This window comes from Passer montanus, unplaced genomic scaffold (genome assembly GCF_014805655.1).
Source record: "Passer montanus isolate IOZ18808 unplaced genomic scaffold, ASM1480565v1 scaffold18, whole genome shotgun sequence".
NCBI classification, from domain to species: domain Eukaryota; kingdom Metazoa; phylum Chordata; class Aves; order Passeriformes; family Passeridae; genus Passer; species Passer montanus.
This window is the reverse complement of record NW_024365381.1, coordinates 10,408,332-10,429,977: the sequence shown is the minus strand read 5'-3', so window position 1 is coordinate 10,429,977 and position 21,646 is coordinate 10,408,332. Positions and strand designations below refer to the sequence as shown.

The following is a 21,646-nucleotide window of genomic DNA, read 5'->3' as shown; positions in this document are numbered from 1 at the left end:
GGCCGCCGCCAGCCTGCTCTGGGTCGTGCAGGTGAGCGGGGCCGGGCCGCGAGGGGCGGCCGGGCGCGGGCACGGCGGAGGCGGCAGCCAAGCCCAGGCTACAGGCGTCTGGCCAGGCTGCCCGGAAGGTCGCGCTGAGGAGCATGTTCAGTGCCGGCAGCTCGATGTGCAGCTGCAGGGCGAGGGGCAGGCTGAGCTCCGGGGGGCGGGTGCCCGAGGCGAAAGGCCGGGACCTTTGAAGTCCTTGACGCAGCGAAGGGCACAGGCACGGGGACCTGTGGCTCGGCCAGGAGAGCGACACTCAGAGACGGAAGGAGCCCATGACCCCCAGACTTGCTTGCTCTCAGACTGTGAGAGTATAAAAGTGCAGGGATTGCTTTCCTTGGGGCACCTTCTTAGAGGTACCCAAGTCAAACTGTTATTTTGTTAATTACTGCACCAAGACTAAATTATTTTAATCATCCCGAAGACTGAGACCCTGCTGTGGGAAGCCTGGGGCTGAGCTGGCAAGGAAAGCTGCTCTGGCTGTGAGTGTGTCAGGTGTAGCTGTGAAGGGGCCTCGCTCGCGGGTGGTGTGTGGCTGCCAGAGCGGCTCCTGGGTGGTTGCACAGAGACGTTTCCTTGTCACACAGACAGATGTGTGTAGTGGAAGCAGGTAATTAAAAATCACCTAATTATTACACTACCCTATATAATGCATCAGTACCTGATGCGGTATTATCTAATATCCTGCACAGAAATGCAGGCTCTGCATGTCCCTTTCCCCATCCAAAATCTCAGAAAAGTTGTGTGGCTGAGAAAATAGCTAAATAGCTTTACTGATTTGTAGGGGTAGAAGGTACTATGCCAGTATTCAGAAGGTTAAATATACACAGCTTTGTTTCCACGTTAAAGATAAAATCCAAGTTGACCTGGCATAGTCCTGGAAGCAAATTGTCACGTCTTAGGGCTTCTGTGGCTGCTTCTGTGACTGCTTCTGTGACTCTTCTCCCCAGAGCATTCCCGAAGCACTTAGTGTAGAACTAGCCACAAAAGTGTTTACATATTTGTAGTTAATCTGTGGCTGAGATGTCCCAGGGACTGCTGTGCATTTCCTTCTAACAAATAGCTGCTTTTACTGTTTTGTTTTCATTCTCAGTCTCAAGAACACTTTGCCTGACTTTATTAGCTGCAGGCAGTGCTCTTAGTGGACAAACTGGCATATATAAGTCTTTGGTTCTCTCTAATTGGTGGTGTAATTTTTTTTCAGTAATTTTTCCTTAAGTGTCTTAAGGCTTATTTTTACTGCAGAGTACAAGTATCAAGAGATACACTTGAAATAGTGTAAGGAAAGCTCCTGTCCTGAGCTGCTGTCTTGTGAAGAGTCAGATACAGCAGCATATAGCAGCTGCAGAGCTATACTGACAAGCAGCATGCACAGGCCATGTTTCTCTTGCTGTGTTCTCTCTGGTTGTGTCACATCAAGTGGAGTTCTCCCAAGGATAGGTCACAGCACAGCTAATTTGAGACTTGGCTTTACTTTCAAGTGGTTATGTTCTCTTTCAGACGTGCCCTTTAACAGCTGCTTTATCATTGACCTAACTTGGAAACTAATTGAGCACCAAATCCAGCCTTGTGCCTGGTGATGTTATGGGAAACAGGCTTCGGGCTCCCTGGTGGATCCATAGGTCTAGCCTAGGTCACTGAATAGAGCTCAAGATAGTCAGTTCTGCCTCCAACAGTTCCTGCCTCGTTCTTCTTCCCATACACAGGACTATCTCTTCTTAAAGGAACTAAATCACAGTCTTTCTACTTTAATCTTCTAGTAATGGCTCATCCACTTTTATTGTAGCAGAATTTCCTTTCTTACTCACTGCCAAATAGACACTCTAGCTCAGTATTTGACAAGCATATAATTATTTCTCCTGTTTCTGGAAGCTGAAAGCATTCTACTGTTGCTCTAGACCTTGTAATTCTCCCTCGTTAACGCCTGCCTCTCCTGGACCACATCTTTGCTAGATAAGGAATGTTGATGATTTCTCCTCACTCCTAAATCTCTTTCAACCCATTTTAATGAAAGTAACTGCCGATGATGCAATGAGAGGCCAAGTATCCACATCAGTCAGAGGGAGGGGGGAAAGCAGCAAATGGGCTTTCACCTACATTTTGGCAAGTAAATAAGAGCATTACAAGCTTTTCATCTTGCCCACTGTCTTTTTAGTAGGATATAATCTGAAATTAATTTAAAATTTAAAAAAAAAAAAAGGGAAGAAGCTCTACTTCTGAGATCTTCAAATGTCGTGGCTGTTAGTGATGAGAGAAACTTAGTCCCAGCTCTCAGAAGTCCCGGGACACTGTAACTCTTAGAAATGACAAGTTGAACCTTTTTAAAAATCTTAAACCCATGGGGAAGGAGAGTGGGAAGGTCACTGTAGGAAATCAGGCTCCCGAGCCACTCTCTGCTGTAGGGTTGGAAATTTACATTTGCTGTAGTTACTGGTAGAACATGAGTAAGGTTTTTTGTAAGACTTTTTTCCTCAAGAATGGAAACTGTAGAAGTTTTGATTTTCTCTGTTTGATTGCTGAAATAAATTAATTGCAAATCCACAGGCTGAAAAGAAGCAAAACAAGTTGTATCCTTGTCAATGATTAAATGAGGTTTGATGTACTGAGGTAGTTTTGCTGTGCTCTTTGCTTCACACTAGTTTGAATGCATCAAAGAAAGTGAAGTTAAAGTTATATCTAAAAGTGTTTGCCTTTTTTAGCACGCAATTCTGATCTAGGCAAAAATTCCATGTAATTCTAAATGGGGAGTTTTCCTAATCAGAATTTAAAAACTGTATTCAGGTAATATTTTCTTCATATACAGATGATTGAATAAGTAGAAGTAAATAATTTTTCTCCAAGATATTTTATCTAGATTTTTCAAAAACTACAAACTTTACAAGAACATGTTTATTAATCTGAATGTAAAAGTTAATGTTTTTCTTTCCAAGTGGTATTGTCAGATGAGCATTTGCTTACTGCTTTTTGAGCATCAAATGCCATTTGTTCAAACCAAGGAGGACAATTAATTAATTGATTGACTGAAGTAGAATGGAAAGTGGAATTGAAGCCATTCACACAAGGGTTCGGTTTTTTTGTACAGTACTGAAAAGCTACAATGTAAAAAAATAGAAAAATCTTACTTTTCTTATTCTTCCCAAACTGCTCTTCTGATGTGAGGGCTTTGACTGACTCAGAAATTAACATCATCTTCTACAGTTATATACAAGTCATATTATCCTTTCTTAGGCAGTCTTTGCCTTCTTGAAGGCACATGGAATGGGATCTAAACATACTTGTTTGATCCATTAAAATGCTTGGATAGAATGTTAAAAATTCTTCCACTCAGCTACTGGAAATGTCACACCAGATACAAAATAAATTTTCAGTACATTTCAAGTTCTAGGTAGCTTTAACCTATTGCTTTGCAGAACTAGTTTGTAGTCTTACTTGCAGCAAAACCACTGCATTGCATGGAAACTCCCAGAATTTGAAAGGCAAAGGTCACTTGCAGTCATCACAATTTACTGTGGATACCTAAGTTTTTCCTCATACTTTTGTATGCTCTTAGTTTTAAGGAAATTTTCTTGATGTAAATGTGATTTTAGGGGTTAGAGTTGCAATATCATTTGCTTGTTCTACTTTCCTTCTCCCCTGGTCACCCACTTCTGTTTCTCCCTGTATCCCTTAGACTGACATGAATCACTGTGACTGCTCTTACATTGCATTCCTGTGTGTGCTTGGCTTTGCAGAAGAACCTGGCTAGCAATAACCCTCTACTTGGGGCAGGGTTTCACTCTTCTGTTTTGCAGGTGTCAGATATTCATATCAGCAAATTTCGGGATCCCAAACGAGCTCCCGACTTCGAAAAATTCTGTTCTGAAACAATTGATGTAATTCAGCCAGCACTTGTTCTAGCAACAGGTAAGCAGTGGAAAAGTGTGAATTTCCTGTTGAGTGCACTGTCAAAGGAACAGCAAATAGGCAAAATTCTAGGATCTCAAGGCAGAGCTTTAAACATATCTTAAGCAATGGAAATTGAATTGCAGCTGAAGGAAGACTGCTAGAAGCTGAAAAGAATAATTTCTCAACAGGGGCATTATTATTATTTTCTTCAGCGTTCAGTTTCTTCAGGGAGTTAAGTGTGTTCTATGTAACAGACACAATCACACAAGATAGCTAATCTTTTCCCAATAGGTGTTGCTGCATCTTAGCCCTTGCTAGCAGCTGCCTTTCTTCATGTCCTGGTCATGATTCTACATTTTTTGTGTTTGAAATTACAGAAGTGAGCAATGTCTGTGGTTAGCCACTAGGATGCAGTTCCTCTCTCAGAACCATCCCTGCTCATTTGTATGAAATTTACCTATGAATTAATGTAAGATTTTATTGCTGGTTTCCATTGAATGTATCATACCAAGAGAGGTGAAATAAGCCTTACCACTTCATTTGACAGCTTGCTATTGAAATAGATTAAGTTTTGACAAGAAAATCGAAATGACTTTGAGCTGTTACTGTATGCAAGGCTTTGTAATCTTAATGCTAGACCTGGAGTTTTGTTTCTACAGAGAGTTATTATCTAATTGGTGAAAGTGCTGCAGTGATATTGTAAAGAGATGTCTAATGAGGCTGCTGAATCTGCATTAGAAGGTGTTTACCCTGATGTTGTGGACCAGATACAGAAACTGCAGATTGCACCCAGGCCTGCAGCCACTTAGACTTGGAGGCAGGGATGGCATGCTTGTCTAGTTACAGTATTTTTATAAACTGTGTAGGCCTCTAGTTATATCTCACCTTTGTGCACTATCAGGTGATCTGACAGATGCTAAGACAAGAGATAAACTGGGATCTGAGCAGGTAGAAGACGAGTGGAAAACTTATCAGTCAATCCTGAAGAGATCAAGGGTCATGGAAAAAACCAAGTGGATAGACATCAAAGGGAATCATGGTAAGAAGGAAATGAAACTTTTCTGTCTTTCCTGTGATTGCAGATCACAGAATATAAAGGTAAAATGTTAGTACTCACTAGTGTGTTAGTATTCATGAATCAGGAGAAAGGCTTGCCATCCACATGTCTGCTGAGGGACACACTTTGTTTACAAGCTCTTAGTAGAGTGAGTTTTAGTACCAGAGGAGTAAGAGTCTTTTACCTGGCAAGTGGTTGAACATGACTTCAGATATTAGTTTCCACATCATTATTTTATATACCACATTATTTAATGGAAGGGCAAACTGTAATCTTACCATACTGAAGAAATGGTTTCAATTTACTTTTTATAGACTTCCACCTCACAGGTTTAAGTTTAAAAGGTGTCACATATCCAGCAGCTAAAGGAAATTTGGTTTCTTTTGAATAGAAGGGAGTCATGGGAGTTTAGATCCATCAGCTGTTGCCAAACTGTAAGCATTCAAACACAAGCTGACAATCGTGTAAACAGACTATACAGGAAGCTGCCCTGGGGGGAAAAAAGTGCAAGCTTTGTCATATATACTCATTTTCCTGTTAGGCTTCTGTTAGCAGCATTAATGGAGAAGTGGAACTGTTGCAGTACAGACTTTGCCAAGCTGATGTCTGTTCTACACATGCTATTCTCTAGATGAGATGCCACGGCTACTTCATTTTACATGAATGAGTTAAGTCTTACTTACAGAGCATGCAACCAGTCCATAAAAGCTCTTGAAAAGTTCTGTGGTCAAAATGGAGACAGATTTCATTTTTGGCTGCTAAATAACAATTTACATTCCCACAATGCCTTTATCTTTGAATTGAAACTTGAATGAGAAAACTATTGCTATTTAACTGCATTGAGTATATAATGTCTCCTCTGCTCAGTTAGTCTGCTTGTCAGTCATGCATTTTTTGAAAAGTAGCTCTTCAGCACCTGCTGAGACTGCTTTATCTCAACATTACCCAGTTAGATACAGGGCCAAGGATCAATAAGTTTCCTTATTTCCTTTTTTACTCCCTTACAGATTCATTCAACATTCCACGCCTGGATAGTGTTCAGAATTATTACAGGTACTTTTATTTATCATACAGATGCAGCTATATTCAAGGTCAAATTCACTAAACAATATTCTGTTTTCAGTTATCACATATATGCTTTTTCACTGACTTTCCTATAGCCCAGGATCATATCTACTATTCCCTCTGTCTTTTTGCATTGTCAGTTATTAGAGCAGAATTGATTGAGAAAATAGAGAATTCTTTGTGCAGATCTCTTATCTCTTACCCTTTTGTGTTTTGTAATTGAGTGTGTTGTATCTGTCAATGTCTACAAAATTTTCAGTCACACTCTAGGAGAGAGAAGATGGAAGAGTGAAATGGAGTTGTTTTTTCAATATATAAAAATACAAATATATTTTATAATATTAAATGATAAAAATTGTTTGCAGAAACAAAAATAGATGCTAGGAAAAACAGTTATTCAACACCACATTCTGGTGTTCATTATGCATTAAAATTAAAGAGTGCAGTGGGTTGTATTGAAATAAAATATTTTTACACAAAAACATAGGTTCCTATTGTATGTTCACAGCATTAGCAGAGGATGAATCAACTGTTACACATTAGTAACACATTGTTTAGTCTCAAAGTGGGACTAAAGGAAGAAATTTTGTTGAAGTTGATGATATTCATAAAGATAATGCTAACTTAAAAATATTTTGAAAGGGTTTTTATGGCATTAGAAGTATTGAAAACTTGTTTTTAATATATTGGCTTATATTCTATTCAGGTCAACCTTTCTGGCAATTTTATAGTTCTGACTGGTGGAGGAACAGGGATATGAACTGATTTCTGGATGGCTGTGCTCAAATTATACTCACCATCTGAACTCAGGAATGTTTTAGCTTCCACAAATCATGCAGGGAGTAAAACAAAACTAAAACAAATTTAAAAAATCCGAATGCACACAAAATGCCCACCCCAAAAGAAAGAAAAACAAAACAAAAAAAAACAAAAAAAAAAAAAACCAACCTAAACTTAATGAATTTTAGTGATTCTCAGATTAACTCATAATAATTTTATTTACAGATTTTAATCCTTAACAGAGCAATTTAAGTGGTACTGTTAGTTGAAATGTCATGTCTTTGCCAGTGGAAGATATGTACAATTCCTATCTAGCATAAAGTATCAAAAGCACTTCAGTTTTGTAAGTCAGAAATAGTGAAATTACCTGTTGTCAATGGAAAGAGAGAAAGTAATGTATGTTTGTCATGGCTACAAGCTTTCCTAACAGCAGTATTTCCATCTTATTTTGTTAGGAAATACTCTGCCTGGCATAAAGATGGCTCTTTCCATTACATCCACACTACCTCTTTTGGGAACTATTCATTCATCTGCGTGGATGCCACACTCAGCCCAGGCCCTAAGAGACCCTATAATTTTTTTGGGATTTTAAACATGGTATTGTATAAGTCCTTGCATTTTATTTTGCTGGCTGTTTTATTTCTGCAGTGGTTTGTTTGGAGGTTTGGGGTTTTTTTAATATAGAAAAATTGTTTGAAAGTTTTGTGTTCAGCTATAAGGGTGTTTACATTTTTAAGTTATAATGCCTGTGAGACATTTATTTAACAAAACAGATTTGTCACCTGCCTGTTTCAGAATCAAATGGCAGAGCTGTCTTTGATGGCAACAGAAAGTCTACACAGCAACCATACTATCTGGTTTGGCCACTACCCCACTTCAACTATCATCTCCCCATCCCCTGGAATACGAACACTAATGAGGTAAGATCTTCTTATCCTGTATGTTTTCAGCATGTAGTACATTTCTTGCCTGTCTTCACATGCTCATCTCTCACTTTTAGGTTTTCTGCAGTGATACTTCCTTCCCACCCAAATAATCACAATTCTTATTAGTTCTGCCACAGCCTATTTATGTGGACATCTCCATACAATGGGTGGGCTGATGCCAGTCTTGCACAGTCAACACCGTGGTGGCACTCTGGAACTTGAATTGGGAGACTGGATGGATAATAGGAGGTAAGAAAAGCCCATATGAGGAAATTATTATATGAAACCTGCCTGCACAGCAGGCAGGTTTCATATAATAATTTCCCTTTTATGGTTTCATATAATTATTTCCCTAATAATTCCCTTTTATGTTTTGTGGTGAATTTGAAAGAAGCATGAGATCAGCCTGATTGGTTATTATTATTAGTGCTTTTGAAAAAATGGCCTTGTGTGTACATTTGGGATTTTTCCCCATACCAACAGTATGATAATAAATTAAATAATTTTTTATTAATTCTTGATATTTAAAAACTAAAAAGGGGACATCTAAATATGTATCCAGATAGTATGTGTTTAGTATTCAAATTTAGACAAATAAATTGTCGTAAAATTCAGCATCACTGCTTCAAAATACACATGCTCTGCCGTAGCTGTTAGAATTCTTGACACAGAAATAGTCCACCTGAGAAGTGTTACCTTACTTGTATATCAAAAAGCATCTGATGCTAAGTGTAGTGTATAGTAGTATATTAGCTTTTATTCTGCATTATTCCAAAGAAAGATACTGGTATGAATAAAGAGGAAGAGCATGCTGTTGTCATTGTCCTGAACTAGAGTACCTACACAGACACTGTGGAAATATACATTATATTTGAGTTCTTTAATGTAAGATTCATCTATCTGATTAATGTGAAAAATTCAATAGATCTTCACGCTTGGAACTTTAAGTACTGCTTCCATGATTTATAATAAAATTAACCTCATCAGAGGTAAGCAACTGTAGAGTTAATATAGCAGAGTTGGAAAATATAAGATCAACTACAGAAGAGAATAAATGGAAAATAAAGCCAGATTCTTTAGGAACTTGAGAAGCATGGAAATCAGCTGTTCACACAGCAGTTTTTCTGAACAATTTTTTTTCGTTTCATTATAGATACAGGATCCTCGCATTTGATCATGACCTCCTCAGTTTCGCAGATCTTAACTTTGAAGAGTGGCCTGTAGTTCTCATCACCAATCCCAAATCCTTCCTTTACAGCAGTTCTACTCACGAACCACTAGTCAAAATTCTTTATTCCACTCATATCAGGTACCCTGTAATGTCTTAATTTCACAATATTTAATTATATACACAACCCCTTTTTTTTTAAATGTGTGTCCACTGTTCTCAGAATTCACTTTTCTCTGGAAGACTGTTCTAAGGAGCTTGCTTTGTATCATATCTGTGATAAAAAGATTGTGTAGTAGTAATTCATGTTTGTTTTATTTATGCAGTTATTTCCGCTAAATGAACTTTATGTTACCAAAGCTGACTTTAGAGAGAGGGAGCGTGGCAATTTTTTATGAAGCTGTCTACCAGTCTTTGGTTATGTGTCTATGTGTGCTGGAGGATGCATCCCACTTGTGTTAGCAAATGTTTTGAAGCGAAAGTTCTAAAATTATTTCTGGCAGGGTCTTAAAACTTCTGCCACCTTTCTGTCTGTTCCACAGCCAGTTTTCTATCCTGTTCTTCTGTGTAGTGCCAGACAGAACTACTTTTTTTTTTTTTTAACTGTAGGAAAGACCTATCATATTACCATTAGCCTACAGATATTTCACTGTTTTTATTTCTAAATCTACAAGGCAGCTTAACCATTAGGGACTTTTTCTTAAGGAAGTAATGACATACCTGCAAGTCCAGTAACAAATCTGTTTCTTCTGCTCTTTATTTACTCCTTAGAATTCTGGCATTCTCTCCTTCTGTCATTATCTCTGTCAAAGTCTACATAGATGGAGTTCACCTGGGAAATGCACATCAGGTGTCGGGTCCTCTCTATGTGCTGAAGTGGAGCCCACAAAACTACAGTGAAGGGTTCCATCACATAGATGTAACTGTCCAGGTAAGGTACCTGTTGGCATTCTTTGTATTAATTTTTTTTTCTTGTCATGGCTTCTCTATCACCCTCCTGCTTCACATAACTAAGAACAAATTACATGACAACAGACTTACTTTCATATTTGTCTGATTACAAAACCCAGAGGATTTACTAAAGGAATAAATATTGACTGCTAAGCACCAAAATATTCATTAAGCTGCTAGGATAAAGAAAGAAATATTATTTTTCATAAGAAGTAAAATAAGGCATGACAGAAGTGCGAACTTGAATTGAAATTGGCCAGAGATGTCAAAAATTACAAGAAAGGGTTCTAAAGGTGTGTAAACAACAAACAGAAACAGAAGGAAAATAGGCCAGGTGTTAAAGAGCAGAGGTGAATTAGTCACCAGCAGCTCTGAAAAGGCAGAGGTTCTCAACACTTTCTTCACCTCTGTCTGTACTAGCAGTGTTGGGCCTCAGGCTTTGGGAACAAGGATCAAGGTTGATGCAAACAGAGACCCACTGTAAATGAAGGAAGAGTTGGAGTAAGACCTGGCACAGGAGCTTGATCCTACAGATTAATGGGCGTGACTGTTTCCACTCCAGAGTGTTAAGAGACCTGGTTGACATCTTTGTGAGGCCACTCTCCAGAGTCTTGGAGAGGTTGTGTAGATCAAGGGACATCCCAGAAGACTGGCAGAAGGCTAATGACTCTCCTGTTTATAAGAATGGCTTAAGGGAGGATCCAGGAAATTACAGTCTTATTTCAGTCTCTGGGAGAATTAGGCAACAAATCCTTGTGGGGGGCTTTCTCAAGTGAGATAAAGCACATGACTGGGAAGAGCCAACACAGATTAACCAAGGGCAAATTGTGGGCCAAGAACAATATTATGAGGTTCATAAAGGAAATGTGTAGGGACTTGCACTCAGGAAAACATAATCCAGGAGTGCAGCACAGGCTGTGATCTGCCTGGCTGGGGAGCAGCTCTGTGAAAAGGGACTTCAGTGTCCTGGTGGACCACAAGCTCAGTGTGAATGAACAGTGTGGGGTGCAGCAGAGAAAATCTACTGGATGCCAGGGTGCATCCACAAAGGCATCACGAGCCAAGACAAGTCACTATCCTGCTCTACTGAGTGTTTTCCAGGCCAGATCTGGAACACCGTGCTGAAACTGTTGAATAAATGACAATAAACAAATGTTTGTTTATCATATGGGTTTATGGCAATACACCAGAAATAAAGCACAACAAAATTTCAAAATATTTTAATATGGGCTATTACCTAGAATTGAACTTCCAGAAAACAATTGTGAGAGGGGGCAGTAAACAGTTACAGTCTTCCGTAAGTTGGTGAATCTCTGACAGGCTCTTCTTCATATGTAGCACTTTCAGATTATGATTTTATAATCATCAATTTACGTGAAACTGCAGAATTGTAAGTAATCCTTTGTAGGTAGAATTTAATACAGCAGTATGCCAGAGAAGCACACATCAATTGTGTCTTTCTAGAAAAGCTGCAGTGATAATTAGGAACTTTAACTAGACAGTTTTTTGTACCACTGCTATGTAATTGCTCTCATTTTATGTCAACCTAGGATGCGTCAGGAAGAATTGGCACACGGGGCCATTTATTTGGTATGGAAGAAAACCTCTCTCTTAGATTTGACTTTTGGTCATCTGTTATTCTTCTCACTGACCACTATGTTCTAGTAAGTACTTTCAGCAAAACAGCTGTTACTGCATGTTGGTTTCCCAATCTACAGTAGGCATTTTCGTAATTCCTGAAGGAATTTGTAGACTTTAATGCAGTTTACTTTTTCCAGATATGACTCTTGGAATTCCAAAACATTTAAAGTTTCTCAAGTTGCACACTTCAACCACAAATGTGCAACAATGGTTTATACAAACAGTTGACATCCTGGATTTAGTCCCAATTATCCATTTTTGGGCATAAGTATACATGCATTTTGTACAAACAAGAAATGGAAAAAGAGCTACTGGAGAGAGTAGAAAAAGGAAACATTAAACTGAAGAAAAATTCACTGTGAACTGTTGAAATATGTTTTCTGGAAAGAATGCTGCAAATATTCTCACTGTCAGCTGCTGACATTATAACTAGCGTGAAGGGCAGTGAAGTGAAGGGCAAAATCCCCATTGACTTTAGTAAGTTTCAGGTCATATCCAGATGTGTTACAGCTCAGTACATGAAAAGAAGGATGTCATGTCTTAGTAGTCTAGGTGCATTTCTAGAACTACATAAGAAAGTCCACATGACTGTAATTATTATCTTAGTTTTGTTAATCAGTCACATTCTACACCATGTCTTGAACTGCATTTTTCCTCAGAACAGTGCTCAGACAATGTATTGCCTTGCAAGTGTAACTACACTTTTTCAATGGATGTGTTTACAAACTCTCTTTTATAAAGATTCAGAGAGGTTTATTGCTTTCAGACATTCAGCAGAATTCAAGTCAGTACAATACAAATCCTAGAACTTAGAAACTCTTAAGTTTCCTTTTTTACTCTTCAGTTTAATGATACCAACAAGCTTTGAATATGTGCTTCAAATAGAATCTTGGTACCATTCTATCAGTATCCATAAGGCATGCTCCAAGGCTGCAATTATTCCAGGGTTGGCTTATAGTCAAAACTGTTTTTTCAGGCTCGAGTGCTCTTTGGACTGACTGTGCTGATTCAGATTACCTTGCTTGTTGTTTTCCGACACCTCCAAAAGCCAGCACTCAAAGGTATCAACTAATGTTTGCCTGTGGTTTTTAGTAGTTCTGTTTTCTCCTAAACTTTTTACTGTTGACCTGTGTGCTAACAATATGTAAGTAACTGTGCTCTTAATCACTACATGCATTTTACATTTGCTTCTGTGGGGTTTGATTGGTATCTCAGAAGCTGCTGTTTCGCTTTCAAGGGAACCTGGAAAACCTCCAATATATCAAGAAAGTAAACTAGAAACTTGAGCAGGTATCTTTGTTTAAACAAAAATTAAGTTGATTGAAGTCCAAGGTTTCATTTTAATTTTCTCACTGAAGAATCCAATACATAGGGAAAGGAATGTTTTGTTTGTATTTTCTATATGCGTGCTTGTTTCACTACAGTTGTCACAGAATTCTCTCTCGCGTAAGTGGAGAAACAGATTTCCTTTTGCAAAGACAGTATTTGTTAACTTTTGCAAAGAACATGAACAGGATTGGGTCTTTCTCAAAATAATATTAAGGCCACTTGTGTCATAACTTGATATTTTGTTTATGATCCATTTAGTAAATGAAAATTATTTCTATTAAGCTCATGACGTTTATCCTTTAAACAATCATTTGAACCACACCTTACTAATGAGGTTTTTCTGGAAGCCACCTCCCTTCCTATTCATGTCAGTGTTTGTCCCTTCCTTTATACTCCTAATTGTGTAGCATCCTGAGGTAACTACAGCAACTGCTTACATAGAAAAGAAACAGATTTTCAGTTGCCTTGTGGAACTCAGCAGCTAAATATTAAAAAAACTGACTCTGTGGTCAGCTAGGTCCATGTAAATGTTTGACAACTTAGTGAACAAGTTTGTTAGAGCTGTTGATTTCCAAAGGTGAAGCTTGCCCTCTAGGGGTTAATCCTTTGTGAGAAGACCACATAATATGTGTAAGTCTACAAGCTAACTTTTTAGGAAGGCATGATCTGTGAATTGTCTGCTTCAGTTAGAAAGCTACTACTATTTTTTTCTGCTAACACCACACACTTGTCAGAATAATGTCATTTTCATGCCTAGCCTTAATTTTGAGTTGCTATCAGATCTCACTAAAGTAGATTTAATCAAAGGAAATCCAATTAATCTAGTCCATGCTGACCCACCTTCTGGGTTTGCAGAGTTACTGTTTTGATTTTCTTACTTTTAATTTAATACATACTTTCTCCATGTTTTTCATTCTAGCTAACTTCATTTTCTGGGTATAGAATGGTCGTTCAGTATTATTTACATACAGTAAGTGTATTCCTTTAGAATGCCAGGTTCCTCTGCTGTTTTTAATATAGATTTTTATATTTATTGGTTCTTTACTTTCACTTATCACAGTAATAGTAATGCATTCCTCTGCATTTTTCTGTAGACATACCAAATATTATTTCATACTCCTTATTTAAAAGAATGAGTAAATAGCGTGCAGATTTGTTTCAGAAAGACCAGTATTATACATACATATATATCTGGGGAGATGTTGCAAACTGAATTAAATGTATTTTTCTTTAATGTTGTCTCTGTTTAGAAAAGCCGGGATTACTTACTCTGACTTCATATTCTCTTCATGTCTTCAGTAAAACAAACACCTTCTATTACTCAATTCTGGTTTTGAATTTATACACCATTCTGGGTAAGTAGTATAGAGTATTGGAGGACATAAATTAGTATTTTGAAATTACACATTTTCCTGATGAAAATTAAGAATTATAACATCTTGGAGAATGGGGAAAATCTATTGAAGTTACAAAATCTATGTGGAACTTTAAAAGTTAATGTCCAAAGAAACTAAAGGTTTATTTCTAAGAGCCTAACTTAGAAGCCCTGAACTAATTAAACACTTAGATTGTTAAATTACTCTGAAAGCAAAGTGAATATTTTAAAATTCAGTTTGGTTTTCACTTATTTTTTGATTGTTAGCATCAGAGCTAACAATCTGAGCTTGCTCTCCTCTGATAACATGTTACTAAAATAGCTATTTTCTTGTTAGTCTGTGTAGTATGCACAACACCGAGCAACCTGCCTATTTTAATTTCTGTGCTGAGCCAGGCTGGAATTGTTTGTGACCACATTTTTCATATATCTTACTGTAATTCTGGGAAAAAGCTACCCTTTTCACCTCTTTCATAAGGAAGATACATTATATGTGGTGTTGAAAATTGTCACAGAGATGAAACTAATTCAAATCATTTTCATTGCATGCCACAGCCCCCTGTCATACTGTGGTATTTTCACACCATATTGCTGTTTGCTGAATATGAAAACATGAGGCTGATTGCTCTGGACAAGGAATAGGGAAGTCTCAGGGTACAAAGGGCCATGTGGGAAAGGGCTGTGTCTCTGTTGTGTTTCCTGACGGTGATGTTTGGTTTCCTCTCTTGCAGGACCGTGGTTTGTAGGTGAACTGATAGATGGCCAGATGGGGGCCTGTTTTTCCTTTGGGGTGTTTGTTGGTGGCTCCTTCTTACAGGGTAGTATGACATTTGTGGTTGGGATTTTACAGGTGAGTATTTATAAACTAAAGGCTAAAAAACAGTGGTTTTTTTTTTTTCTCAGGGGCTTTTTTCCATTATTTTAAAAATATTTTTATAAAGAAAGAAGTCTTGGAAGTAGAGTGATTAGTGACCATGCCTTACTACAAGAAGTCTTTCTTACCTTTCTGCAGATTTAAAGAAAGGAAGGAGGTTGTGCATTATTTTCACAAACTTCTCTTTTTCCCTAATAAAATGATGTTGCTTTGGATTCCCTGGATATCTGTATTAGAGGCTGTCTCTACAGATTTATAACTCTAAATTTTCTATACATTTTCTGGTTTTGCCCTTGGCTCACACAATGTAATTAAACAAAAAACTGAGTGGCCAGGGCAGCCCTTGCAGCCTTAATAACCCTTCAGATCAGTAGGTGTCACTCTCTAAGCACACATGAGTCCAGTTTTCCCAGGAGCTGTTTCCCCATTAATGTGAAAGACAAAGTGTCATTCCTTGGCATTTAAGATAGAGGACCAAACCAGCATTGCCTCCTTCTTCATGGTGTCTCCCTTGTACCCGTGTGACACCACAGTGGGCTGGGTCAGAGTTAAGCTGACATACAGTCCGTCTGGTTTTGCCATGTTAGTTTTTTGCCAAGTCCGGCTCCCTGAATCAGTTCCAGGAAATGCCAACTGTGTGTTAGTGCCTCTGACTGCAAGGGAATGGGCAGGAATGCTTGGCCTGGGACTCAGGCCCAGGCAGCCGCAGCTTTATCAGCTGCAAAGTCGTGGAGGTGCATTCTGAGATTCCATCTCTGGGAATTGTACTCAGCCCTTAGAATGGGACAGCTTTATCTGTGCATGTTTTTAAGCCTTCATAGATGTTACCCAGAAGCCTTGGCTTGCTCATTGTCTTATTTTTCTCTGCTTTTCCTTTCAGCTGATGTTTTTCAACCTGCCATTGATGGCCTATCTGTGCTGGTGCCTGCTGCTGCGATGCCAGGGCCACAGCTTCCGTTCCCACTTCCGTCATGCCCGACGCCTCGTGGCTGTGCTTGTTCACCTGGCAATGGCCCTGCTGCTGGCCTGGCAGGTCTATTCCTGCTACTTCCTGCAGCGAACATACGGCACCTTGGCGTTCTTCCTCTCCCCAATGAAAACGTGGCTGGTGGTACTGACCGCAGCTCTCATTTATAAAACCTGGACACTGAAATCATCAGAACTCAGAACTTACATAATAGAGATAAAAAACTGTCAAAGCTCCTGAGTATAAGTACTCCAAAGTCTGTCTTAAAAACTGTCAAGGTACAACCTTATCATTTGGTGATGCTGGCATTCCATACACGCCAACCATTAGGTGGTAAGACCCAAAGCTGCACCTGCACTGCTACAGAACTGTATTAAATAGTAAATGTACAATATGTTAAACACACTTTCCTTGTATTATACAACATACTGTATAATACATGTTATATAATACAGTTATGCATTATACATCAATACAGTCAACTGTGAAATATCATCAGTGAGGTTTTTTTAGTGATACAGAGATAAATGTGTCCATATGGCTCACAAAAGGAAATATTTGCCTATTACTACTGTGAATAGAAAAATACTTTTAATTAATTATTGATTTTTATAATGCTGCAAAATACGAGCATAGGACTTGATGAGCTTCTGGATTTGTGATTCTTTGATTTTTATTTCAGGGGTGACTTGTGTTTTTACAAGATTATACCAGATGTCTTTATGAAGTAATAGTGATTACAAAGGCACTGTAGTGGCCTTCACAGTCAGAGTCCTATGCCCATACATGTTTTCAGTTCATAATGCTGTATACAAGCAGATTAGAGGCTGTAAAGTGTCTGTGTGTTTGTGTTCATGTTTACCTGAACTGTGGCCTATAGCTCTTGCCCTGGGAGTGTTGGCTAACCAACCAGGCTCACTCTCTGGAAGGAAGGAGTTTCATTTTCCACTACTGAGGCTGCCAGTCCTCCCACCCATGACTGGTAAAAGGACAGTGAATTATCAGTGGTGCTGGGGTTTTCAGCTTCAAAGCAAAGAATGGAGACAATGTCCTCAGGATGGGAGAGGCTGTAGGAATATTATGGTATGATGCTATAAAGTCTGTAATTTCTGTTTTTCTGGGTCTCAGCTGTGTTTCTGGGTCTCAGCCAAATGCACCAAAGAGTGACCTAAGAAAATTCATTTCTTTGTTTTCATTTTTTCTAAGTTCAAAAATTGTAGAACGTTTAGTTACAATAATGAAGAATACAATGATCCAGAGCCAAGAAAGCTGAGGTGCTTTGATCTGTAAAGAACACTGCGTTGCTTCACAAAAGACCAGCTGTGAGCAGAACATCTAAAATACTTTAGGTGATTTTACAGTAACTTATTTATGGCTTCTCAAGGAAAAAGAGGGCTAATTTATTTATGGTCCCTTGGGAAAGAAACAGCAGTGACTGTAATAGAACATAGTAAAATAAATTGGAAGAAAATACTGACTACAACAAGGACTTTTGTTATTTCGAACAGATGACAGTTTTCCAATTCCTTAATTTCTGTTCTTCAGTGATACAGGAAAATAGTAATGTAATACTAATGATAATGTAATGTCTTCAGTGTAATAGGAAAAAGAAAGAGCCCCATTTACATGAGTTAAATACAAGAGAATAAAGAATGTAATTTGTTGCTACACAAGTTTGTTCTGCAAAGCTGTTAGAAAATCAGAGATAGCGCAAAATTTGTGAGATACAATACTGAAAAATTGATAATAAAATGACATTTCACAATTAAATTACTTTTATGTGATTAGAGAGCACAAGAAGTGGCAATAATATACTTCGTATCTTTTGACTTGTTCCCATTGTTAAATATAATGTTACCCAATAGTTTTATCCTTAGGCTGGCCTCTCCAATAGTCTCTGCACTGCACACACTTGAACCCACTGATTGATAAAGCCCCCACACTGAGCGTTCATACATGGCTTGTATGGAGGCTGAATTTTATTTTTTTTTAAGAAGAAAGAGGAACAAAAGTGCACTTACCAATCTAGAAAATTCTGGGCATCTAGGAAAGCTGCCACATAACCCCGTTTGGCTTCGTCAAACACCTCTCTGGGGCAATGCAGCACCCCAGTGCTGGAGAGGATTCACCGAGGTCGCTGATCAAGGGGTCGGTGCACGCTGGAGACCTGTCCCACCAGATTTGCTGCTGCTGGGACAGCAGGACAATCCAGCTCTGTGGCTGTGTCACCAAAACGCCTGTTGTCCCAGCTATGGGTTCCCTCACCAGCTGTGCAAGAAGCCAATGGACACAGAGTTGAGAGATGCATTTCTTGTGTGTGCAGAGCGGGTGACAGAGCTGGCACACCTGCAGTGCCTGTACCTGCTTTTATATATCCCAACCCCTGGAACAACAGCGTTCCCCCTGCAGTCATTGCCTGTACATTTTCTTGCCTTCATTTAAAGGCACACTACTCTTATTTTGCCACCCATGCTCTAGGGGAAAGTGGCTGATGGGATTATATTTCACTATGCTAATGACTAAATGTTAGCACAAAAGTCAAGCAAACTTCTTTGGCCTTATCAGGCAGTTGTTCCTGTGTTGTCTCCTTGTTTACTGGATTTATAGAGCCATCCTCCTCTGCTTTGCACTCATTTTGCAGATTTATGGAGTAATCTTTTTCTCACTTCTCCTTGCTGGAGTCTTGTTTCTTGGTTCCTCCTGGCTATCTTGCAGAGAATAGAGTCTGTTGCACATACAGCACTCTTATCATCACTTACCCGCACCAGAGAACAGTAGCAAAACTGAATTTCACTACTTTTTATCTTACTACTTTGAATCTATACTTCTCGTTGCAAAATTCTGTGTTAGTGTGGCTAAAACATCATGTCTCATTTCTGCTTCCTTCTTTGCTTTTCCTAAAGAGTTCTGAGTTGTCTCACTAAGTATTTTCTCAGTTTGAAGCTTATTCCAGCTGCTGCTACCATTTCTAGTTGTGGGATAATGCGATCTGTGATCTTCTTTTCTCCCCTGGTAATCTATTTATGGATTATATAAATATTTCTTACTGTGAAGAGAAGCCAGTAAAGAGAAGGTTAGTACAGCAAAAGAGAAGAGCAATGTTAGAAACAGGACTAAGTAATCCTGCACTTTCTTCTTCCACAATCAATGCATTAAAATATTGAATGAAGAGATTAAGCTATTTGAAAGGGATCTGCCTCAGGTCTCTTCACTTTTGTAACAACAGCTACTATAAACTGCAGTAACAAACACTTATGTCTGGGCTGGAAAGGTCTTTTCACGATGTTGGTGACATTTTGCATGAAATCCTGACATTTAACTGTACAGCTTAGCACTAAACCCTAATAGGTGCTCTTACGAAAAATACCATGTTTTTCTATTTTCAATGAACAAGACAAAAAGGAGGACAAGAAACAAAATGAACCAAAGAAAACCCAAAAACACGAAAAAAAACCCCACCAAAACCAAACCGACAAACAAACCAAAAAACAGGAAAGGGATGAAAATGAAAGGGAAGAAAGCAGAAGGGAAGAAAATGAAATATAGGGCAGACAACAGCAATACTTCAAGATCCAAAGGGAGATCAGGTGGAAATGGGAATGCATAAGATAATAGTTACAAAGCAGAAGATTGGCTTAATCAAAAATAAGAATAAAAGGTGTTGCTGCCCAACACTGTTTACATTTTATTACCCTTTGCAAATGCTTACTTATAAAGATTGTAGCTGAACTTCCTTACTGTGGTCATGATGTCACATGAAGATGGAAATGCATAAAAGTTCACAAAAAGCCCCTAGCAGCTGTAGGTCAGTTTTGAAACCATAACAATGGGGGCTGGAGTAATGGAGCAGTGAAGAGTCCTCAGGAACAGAATGCTATATGAAAAGGCCCCAGAAGAGAATACTGTAAATCCTTATTTAGTTAACAACCAATTTTTCAAAGAGGCTCAAGCAGAAACTGTAATAGAATATAAGGTTAAATAGTAACTTGATAGGTGATAGAAGGAAAATGTAACTTAGAACAACCTTTGATTACTGTAATACTCAGAGACACCCCCCCAGAAAACTTGTCTGTGTAAATGATAATATAATGAACTGCATCAAGATTTGCACATGCGCATTAGGAATTTTGTCGTAGGCATCAGCAATTAAGCATGAGTGACTATTAGTCAGTGTTTGTATGACTCTTCCCTTAACACCCTTTTTGAATAAAAAGCTGTACTTGTTTCCTAGAAGTTGTGCCAGTGCTCTGTGTGTTACAGGAGCTGCTGTTCCATGTACATGGAAAAATTGCTGGATTATACCAGAAAGTCAAGACGACCTGAAGAGATCAGTAGAGGAACAAAGAAACAAGAACCCCAGCCAACAGCTTCTAAGGAGGCCATCTTAAATCAAGAAGGTAAACAAGATGGTGAACTGGTTTGGCTCAGAAAGGTGAAAAAGTAATTTTGGAAGTGTGAGATCATAACCAGGGACTCAAGAAACCCACTGACTCAAAAGATGAGCAGTTATGCACATGCAGACTTAGTTAGCAAATGTGATGCCAGCCAATTATGAGTAAAAATGAATATTACGAGATAGAGAGTGAGGCAAATGCATGCATTCCAAGCTGGCTTTGTGGAATTACTACCTAGCACCCATCTTGGTGCAAAATATTAAATAAACCAAATATTTTGGCTCTGGGCCAGATACTGGCTTTGCACTGCAGGTACTGAATCCTGTTTGAGGAACACCACCAGCTGTGTTGGTGGAGATAAGAAACAGATGCATGGGTCTGTTTTTGGGAAAAGGAGAACAGCTTGACCTAAAAAACATGGAATGCAATAAAGGGAAACTAAGACAATGAGATAAAAAGGGAAGAGACTTATTACGATGTTGACATCTCAAGAGACAGAAATAATTGACCATTTGCCCAGAGTTACAGGGAATCAGGAGGGGGTTATCAAAGATGGTCTTGCCTTATTGTTGTAAAATGTGAAATATGTAAAAGTTCTCTTAAAAAGGGATGTTATTTGATATTTATGTATTTTCAAGCCTAATTAACAAGAAAGAAGATACAATCCACAAAGCAGGTAGCAGCTAATAAGCAAGCTCTAAGTGATGCCCAGATGTTAAAGTACTTGTTGGCCTCCTTAAAGTTTAGGGCTTGACATGCTTGATCTCGAGGCATAGTGGGAGGTTAGCAAAGCTTGGGAAGAATGTACTGCTGACAGAGGATACAAAGAATGCAGACTTTATTGGCCACAAGGACATCTGGAAGAATTCCCAAGATAAGGAAGAAACTAATGAAGACAACTCAGCAACTGTGCTGAAACTGGCTCTGACTGGATAAAGGTAATTCTGACATGGGAGATCACAACCACTGACTCAAGAAACCCACCAACCCAAAAGAAGTGAAAGACTGGGCATGTGGACTAATTACTATGAGAAGCAACCTCCAAAGCATACTGGATTTTTCTTACCAGCTATTTATCACCCTTTGTTAAATGACACCTCTCGCAGTACAAAATATATGATAGCTGAAGAGCCACACTATTACAAATATTAAGAAATTAGGACTTAGGAAATTAGAAATTAGGAAAGAT

The 21,646-nt window shown here is 38.6% G+C and overlaps 1 protein-coding gene across 2 annotated transcripts; it reads left to right on the top strand.

The window, feature by feature from the left end:
• The first annotated feature begins 1 nt into the window (after position 1).
• Positions 2 to 17,833, top strand: TMEM62 (transmembrane protein 62). Of its 2 annotated transcripts, none has more exons than XM_039705393.1 (14): positions 2 to 31; positions 3,837 to 3,948; positions 4,832 to 4,969; positions 5,995 to 6,040; positions 7,288 to 7,429; positions 7,628 to 7,752; positions 7,885 to 8,007; positions 8,912 to 9,067; positions 9,698 to 9,857; positions 11,428 to 11,541; positions 12,495 to 12,579; positions 14,098 to 14,202; positions 14,954 to 15,072; positions 15,977 to 17,833. In XM_039705393.1, exons 3-14 carry the CDS (start codon positions 4,930 to 4,932, stop codon positions 16,301 to 16,303), a joined length of 1,542 nt encoding a protein of 513 aa, XP_039561327.1. In that variant the 5' UTR covers positions 2 to 31; positions 3,837 to 3,948; positions 4,832 to 4,929; the 3' UTR covers positions 16,304 to 17,833. The 2 variants fall into 2 exon arrangements, with proteins under 2 accessions (XP_039561327.1, XP_039561326.1); XM_039705392.1 differs by lacking the exon at positions 2 to 31 and adding an exon at positions 123 to 655.
• Positions 17,834 to 21,646: the final 3,813 nt, after the last annotated feature.

Coding starts and splice junctions, on each gene's coding strand:
- TMEM62 (XM_039705393.1), top strand. CDS start 4,930: ATGGAAAAAACCAAGTGGATAGACATCAAAGGGAATCATG. Junction 6,041..7,287: donor AGTGTTCAGAATTATTACAG/GTACTTTTATTT, acceptor TTATTTTGTTAG/GAAATACTCTGCCTGGCATA. Junction 12,580..14,097: donor CCAAAAGCCAGCACTCAAAG/GTATCAACTAAT, acceptor GTCTCTGTTTAG/AAAAGCCGGGATTACTTACT.